The 7,839-nt window shown below is 42.6% G+C and overlaps 1 protein-coding gene across 1 annotated transcript; it reads left to right on the top strand.

Moving 5' to 3' along the window:
* Nucleotides 1-1,005: 1,005 nt before the first annotated feature.
* On the top strand, nucleotides 1,006-5,471 carry mych (myelocytomatosis oncogene homolog). The gene is made up of 3 exons (XM_035778505.2): nucleotides 1,006-1,859; nucleotides 3,028-3,612; nucleotides 4,054-5,471. The coding sequence occupies exons 2-3, from the start codon at nucleotides 3,039-3,041 to the stop codon at nucleotides 4,629-4,631; spliced, it is 1,152 nt and encodes a 383-aa protein (XP_035634398.1). The 5' UTR covers nucleotides 1,006-1,859; nucleotides 3,028-3,038; the 3' UTR covers nucleotides 4,632-5,471.
* Nucleotides 5,472-7,839: the final 2,368 nt, after the last annotated feature.

Here is a 7,839-nt window from a genome sequence, read left to right as displayed (position 1 = left end):
ATATAGACAATATTGTTCATGCTTTTTGAGGTAGCCTACTGATTGGCACACTGATTACACATGACTGAATGTCAATGAAGATGTATGAAAGTGGCCCATTGACATAATTCCTATAGTTTTTCAGAAATTAAGGCATTATTTTACTTTTTAAAATTAGGGTAGATTTGTATTGAAAATCTAATTTAAAAACCCATGTAAAATCAAAAAGAAGTTGATTGTTCGCATAGAGTATATTGCAAAGTGATTAAATTCCTAACTTCTGTCCTTAAACAATAGATTGTGTCTGCAAAAGTCCACTTTGTAGTCTGGACCAATTGTAACAGATGCAACTCAGGCTGTACATATTTCTTGTTCTACTAGGCAGTACATTCCCCAAAGAGTAAATGGCGAAGCGAGAGAGGTAACTGGGCCCACAATCTGTCTTCTCCAGCAGGGGACTTTCTTTTCCGCTCACTGAGCGAGTTTTTGTATGGAGGTCAATGAGAGAGTGTAGAATTTGGTTTAAAAAAAAAACATGTCACGGTTTATTTTCTACGTGTGGCTTATTTGATCGAATAGAAGTTTCACAATGATTAGATTGTTACGAGTGTACTGATATAAGTAGGAGACGTGACATCCCGTCAACTTTAAGGGAAAAAAAACACTTTATATAGGAGTTGTGCTTGGTCTTCACTAGTTACCACAGCCACAAAGTCTAAACCCAGTTTATATCTACAATGCATCTTCTTAAAATGTGATTTAAAATCTAACCGTAACCACACTGCTAACATTATGCCTAACCCTAACCTTGAAGTAGAACTAAAAAGCAAATTTGAGTTTTCACGATTTTTTTTCACCAATTTAGCGTTATCTTTACTTTGTGGTTGTGCACGCGTATCTGCCCTCTTATTGGCTAGAACGGTCCCACCTGATCTTTTCTTCTCCCGACTGCATTCCATTTTTGAAGACGTTTCTTTACATTGTTCAGGCGGCCACCACAGTATCTGGTCAATGTAATGGATCATCTAATCTGTGATTCCCTAACGAGTTTTGCTTTTCCTCATGTAACTAATGTGAATACTATAGTAGGGTACCCTCTACTTCCATTTTCGCAAGGTTAAACCGTGTAAATCATTACTATGATTTGGTATTTTAATTAATAGATTCGGCATTATAGTTTGGGCGTTTCGTTTTGTTGGGTGTAAAATGCACGCAAATAATTTATAGTGCGTTCCTGGGCTGGCTGGTGTATTGCTTTGAAATGTCCAACCTGGCCATAAACTCATTCCCATATGCCCATATCATAGTACGGAAGATGCCTTATTATTCTTAATATTATTGCTGCTGCTAAGAACCAGACGAGACACCCGGCATTTGTGAGAACACACGTGTATATTTGTACCCAGCCCGCCTCCATTTTCTTGGAATTCCTTAATGCGCATTGAGAGTAGATCCATCCGCGTCTCCAGACGGTATAGACCTTTCCTTAAACACGTTTTGCGGTGTGTGTTTTGTCCCCGTATTTTCCGAGCAGATGCATACGTATTTATACCAAATTAACATTATAAAGGCAGTAGAATATTTAAAATCTAATGTCCCATATTGATTGTTACGTTTTGGCGCGATTTTGGGCTGTGGAAGGATACTGCTGTGCTGTTGTAGTATATAGTGAAATCTGTCTCGCCGCCACACCCACCCACAGATCGATCTGGTATAGTGCGTGAGGTATGGTAGCTTGATTAAAACGCAGTGGACCTTCAGTACTTTTAGATACAGCAGAATAATTACATTAGTTTATCTCCGTTTAAATTTAGTTGGAATTTAACAACTCACGAAGAAAAGGCGTCGTCTTCATTTTCTCACCCCCTGAAAGAATAAAGGTAAGAGTTTATATTTACAGCGTCAGAGTTTAAATCACATGGGTTTTTTCACGTGTTTTTTTTTCACATGCCGGTAATTTAGCTGGATTTCTTTCGTAGTTTGTCTAATTTTCTCGCTATCAGACATTTAAAACACTTCTATTTCAAAAGAGATTACAGAATGCACGAAAGGGTAATTTATTATGCATGAGTGATTTTTAGCTTCAATTCTTTATTTTGGCAAACATTTTTAATGTGCAACTGTCAATGCAAGCGAGGCTACATTGTATTTTTTTTATAAATTCAGATTAAATAATCAAATGAAATGTCCAGGTTGAACGCCCATATGTAACGTTAGCCTAGTTTTGCCATAGTTATTATCTGTTCTGCCAGCCTACTGCTTGTTTATAGTAACTGCACCACTTTAGCCCTTTAAAACGTCTACTGGTATTTTAGCCACGATTTACGATTGAGTTCAGAGGCGACAAGTGTGGGCGGGCTGGATCGCCGTAGTTTTTCAGCACCCATCTGCGGTATTTAAATGTTCAATTTAAAGTCAGCTAGTCAGCTAACTGTCGTAGATACATTGTAGTTGATTGATATACATGTACCTGTTATATTTCTGAAATGTTATTGTTAAATACTACCAAATTTAAACATTTTGTCCCCCAATCCCCCCTTTTCCGTAAATTGTGCGTTCCTATATTATAGCCAGCCTACTTATGCTAAAATATTTATTTGATTCTGCTGAGCTATTTAATTTGTTACAATTATTATCTTTTATTTAAAAAAATATATTGTTGAATTGTCGAGAAGGAAACGAAAAGTAGCATTTCGTTTGATGTGTATATCCCGTACATACGACTAATACAAAACTTGAAAATGTGAATCTGAATGGGAGAGATGTTGAACTTTCCCTGAGGAAAATGTTAATTTGGAGACTGAGCTCCCCAGCTGTTTAAATTATGTCATGAGGATAACATCTGGTTGATGACCACCCTCATTGGGGCGGGCAAGGATGTAAACATAAATAAAACGTTGTGCTTGCAGTTGGAGTACTAAGAGCATCACTAAAAAGTTTTGAGAACTCTCATCACACTTAGTATTTTGCCCACTTTGCGGTGGGTGGTGCGTTCTGAACTGCATTCTACTGTTCTCTTTAACACATTTTTATTTTCCCTCTTCCCAGAGTCAGCCAAAATGCTGCAGAGTTTCTCTCAGTCGCAAGATTGGTTCTACTCGGAGCCTCTCTTATTTGATGATGAATTCTGCCAGAGCTTGATGAAGGACCTACAGTCGCTCCCCACGCCACCCCAGTCCCCTCCGATGAAGGCTGGACTCAATGCCAAACCACTTTCCAAGGAGGACCAGTTGAGCTACGTCTCTGATATACTCCTGGAGGATCAAGACCCACAACTAAATTGGAATTTTGACATTTTGTACGATGGCAATGCAACCGTGACAAAGGACCAACAGCCAGAGGAGTCTGACGACTGTTTGTGGCATTGCCTCGGTGATAAGTCTATGGAGGAGAAGCTATCGTCTGTGCTCTCCAGCAGCCCGCTCCTCTCAGACATAGACACAAGAATCTTTGAGGAAATTGCTGGCTCCACACTGGACTGCCACACCGCGGCACTCGCGTGCCAAGCTTTGGAGAATGAGGATTTACTATTGGACAGGCATGACCGTCAGGAGCAAGGCAGCGAGTCGACCTCCGACTACGGCTCGGCGGGAGGCGAATTCTCAACTTATTGGAGCAGTGCTAGCGATACTGGTGAGTTGGTCCTCATTCTTGCCTAAGCTGTGCTTGTAAATTAAAAGGTTACAATAGCATGCGAGTTATTTGCTTTAATGTTAAGAGGAACTGTTAGAAAGTGACTTTAGGCCGTTTGACATCGGTAGTGACCCCAGTTGTACAATAGTGGGCCTCCTCATGCATGCTTTTTAAAGGGAATTTTAAATTAGGACCATGTTTTTCTTGCACCGTTCAATACTATTTCTCAAGAGCTTCTAATGAAATTAACAAGTTAGGCTATCTGTTCTACAAGCTTGCAATACAAAATGATAAACAACGTAGAAGGAAAGTTGTCAACATTGTCTCGAAGTTGCCGTTAAAAATGTGGTAGTCTAAAGCCAAGGCATCTGAATTGCAGTTGTTCAAATGTTAGCGGAAATGACTGCTAACCCAATCTCTTGTGGATTCTCTTCTCCACAGAGGAGGAGATAGACGTAGTGACCGTGAAGAGGACTGCCAGCCCCTCCCAGTTGGCAGAGGAGAGCCGGCGGCAACGGCGTGCCATCAAGCGCCAACACCTGGAGATCCAGCTGCAGCACAATTACGCTGCCCCCTGCCCCACATCACCCCTCCGCCTAGAGCTCTCGACCGCCTCAAACTCTCACCACAAGCGCTCCCGGGTCTCCGACTCACACAGACACCACCAACACGGCTCGTCGGGCCGCTCATCCTCGTCCCGCCACTACCTCAGCAGTCACCACCAGTCCAGCTCCTCTAGGCAGTCGCCGGACGTGGAGGACGAGGAGGAGAGGAGGCATACCCACAATGTGATGGAGAGGCAGCGGCGCAACGAGCTGAAGAACTGCTTCCTGCGGCTCAGGGACAACGTACCTGAGCTGTCCAATAACGACAAGGCCTCCAAGGTGGTCATCCTGAAGAGGGCACGTGACAGCATCCGCAGCCTGGAGCTTGAGGGCCAGAGACTGAACGCCAAGCGAGACAAGCTCCGAGACGGGCAGGAGCAGCTCAAAGCTAAACTGGAGCAGCTCAGGAGGTAATGGTGGGACCAAGGAGATGAGGTGTGTAACAAACATTTAGAGACATTTAAATAAACCAGTTGAGAAGACCTGACTAGACTTCAGACTTAACGTTGCGCACACTCTGCATGGTGGCATCAATCTCCTGCAGTGACTGTTCAAGAAGAAGTGAATGTTACTGAAACAGTTAAATGTGGTTTAAAAAAGTTTGGTTTGGAGCAATAGGGCCACGTTCAGCCCAGTAAAATAATTTTTGTCTTTGTCCTAGCGATTTGCCAAAGTCATTGTTCATAAAGTAGACTACATGTAACAGTCTACATCAAAGTGAGCAGCCATTTGTTACTGAAACATGGAACTTGAATAAGGTTTCGTCCACATTCCCCCATATGTTATCAACTTGGTTGTTCTCTTGCTGTGGTTTTTTATTTTGGGCTGGATCCAAAGTTTGAGTTCTAATAAGGGGTTGAATGTAATGTATTCCAATTATTGCCATTAATTGCAAAAAAAATGTAATGTCTAAACACATTTACCCAATTAGACTTCTTCTTTTACTCTCAAACTTTAAAGCCCCGACCTGTTGGGTTCTCATGCCTTGAAACTCATTCTGTTGTCGACTCGTAACTGTACAATGTTTTATAAGTTTTGTTAAAAGCATATGATTTACTGTACCTACCTCGACCAGGTCTCTGACCTGACAATTTGTTTGGTTTCTCAGAAGCAACGATATAGATTTCTTTGTATATTTTTTGTTTATTATGTAACATAAATTATTTGTATTTTTTTCTTGGTTTATTTGCAAGTAAATAGTTCTGTTCATCAGCGGACTTTGTTTTTATAATGTAATAAAGAATGGACAAATCAGTTTATTTGTGTTATTATACAGACTGTGATACCTTGCATCGTGTCAAGGTGTATGTATATGGTTTGCTTCCAAGAAGACAGCTATTGAACAATCAGTGTGCGGTACTTATGTAGGAGTTTATGGTATTTGGGTCAAGGTGCGTGGGTGAATGATTGACAGTTGTGAAGGTCGCACAGTACCAGATTGAAAAGTACCAGATTTTCAAAGCCTTGTCAAAAGATAATCCCAATTTTTATCTCAAGCTGAGGTGTGATTGATAACACAAGCAATAATTTGCCTGTCACACTTTGAAATTATATACAAAGTTCAGTGTGCTTAGATGGAGAGACACTTTACCTTTCTTACATGAATACACCCAACCACCTGCCTAAGACCTAGATTCATATGACCTCAGTTCTTCACTTTGACATTTACCGCATGACCGTCAACATCACAGTACTGAAAGAAAACAGATTTATTTAACATTGTTTCCTTGCATGGGAACCCTGGATCCTGACCACCTACAGAAGTTATTGTAACAGCAAATGAAAGCGCAACCCGCCCACCCCATTCTCCAGATCTTGTACTAACCTGCTTGCTGCTGTAGTTTACTTTGAGAATCTAGCTATGTATCTAGCTAGCTCTGGTTCTCATGACACACACCAATGTTGCATAACTCGGAGAGCGAAGTAGTGAACACATGTCACAAATGGCACACAGCCCATCTGTGAACTATTACCTACAACAACCTACAACTTGGAGGGTGCAGGGTGGGCTTTATCTTTAATGTCTGGCCAAGAGTTACCCTACTGACCGATTATGATGCTTTTCGTGCCTGGATGTGTCAGAAGCACAATTGTCAGCTGTCTGTCTAGTGCCCTGGGGCTAGTCCATGATTACATTTACATTTAAGTCATTTAGCAGACGCTCTTATCCAGAGCCACTTACAAATTGGTGCATTCACCTTATGACATCCAGTGGAACAGCCACTTTACAATAGTGCATCTAAATCTTTTAAGGGGGGTGAGAAGGATTACTTTATCCTATCCTAAGTATTCCTTTAAAGAGGTAGGGTTTCAGGTGTCTCCGGAAGGTGGTGATTGACTCCGCTGTCCTGGCGTCGTGAGGGAGTTTGTTCCACCATTGGGGGCCAGAGCAGCGAACAGTTTTGACTGGGCTGAGTGGGAACTGTACTTCCTCAGTGGTAGGGAGGCGAGCAGGCCAGAGGTGGATGAACGCAGTGCCCTTGTTTGGGTGTAGGGCCTGATCAGAGCCTGGAGGTACTGAGGTGCCGTTCCCCTCACAGCTCCGTAGGCAAGCACCATGGTCTTGTAGCGGATGCGAGCTTCAACTGGAAGCCAGTGGAGAGAGCGGAGGAGCGGGGTGACGTGAGAGAACTTGGGAAGGTTGAACACCAGACGGGCTGCGGCGTTCTGGATGAGTTGTAGGGGTTTAATGGCACAGGCAGGGAGCCCAGCCAACAGCGAGTTGCAGTAATCCAGACGGGAGATGACAAGTGCCTGGATTAGGACCTGCGCCGCTTCCTGTGTGAGGCAGGGTCGTACTCTGCGGATGTTGTAGAGCATGAACCTACAGGAACGATGTCATGATATCCACTCCTTGGTTGTGTTCATTAGGGCACACACAAGAAAATGTTTTTAAACATTTTTGCAAAGAAGTCCAGGCTGTACCTCCTTGTTTCAGTCCATTTTTTTCCCCCGTTTGGTGATTAATAAAAATTACCCTGGCTGCCAGGAGTCCGGTAGAGCTGGCTGAAGGCTCTTGATACATCCCTGGGCAAGTCACTGACTGCCAGTGGTGATATGAGGTAGGTGTGCAGGTTTTGGTGACTTCGAATAAGTGTAGCTTCTCTGAGATAAACGGGGCAGAAGATAATTGTTGAGTTACATTACTGACAAAAAGTGCACTACATGTGGACACCTTTAAATGAGTGGATTCGGCTATTTACGCCACACCAGTTGCTGCTGACGGATGTTTAAAATCGAGCACATTTTTTAAAAATTTGACATTTATTTAACTAGGCAAGTCAAGTAAGAACAAATTCTTATGTTCAATAACAGCCGAGGAACAGTGGGTTAACTGCCTGTTCAGGGGCAGAATGACAGATTTGTACCTTGTCAGCGCAGGGATTTGAACTTGTATCCTTTCGGTTACTAGTCCAACACTCTAACCACCAGGCTACCCTAGCCATGCAATCCATTGGCAGTAGAATGCCCATACTGTGACTTTCACCATGGCACCATTATAGGATGCCACCTTTCCAACAAGTCAGTTTGGCAAATTTCTGCCCTGCTAAAGATGCCCCATTCAACTGTAAGCGCTGTTATTGTGAAGTGGAAATGCCTAGGACAACTGCTCAGCCATTTT

The sequence above is a fragment of the Oncorhynchus keta genome, chromosome 10, assembly GCF_023373465.1.
Source record: "Oncorhynchus keta strain PuntledgeMale-10-30-2019 chromosome 10, Oket_V2, whole genome shotgun sequence".
In the NCBI taxonomy this organism is placed as follows: domain Eukaryota; kingdom Metazoa; phylum Chordata; class Actinopteri; order Salmoniformes; family Salmonidae; genus Oncorhynchus; species Oncorhynchus keta.
The sequence above is the reverse complement of the archived record's forward strand: the minus strand, read 5'-3'. Positions and strand labels throughout refer to the sequence as shown.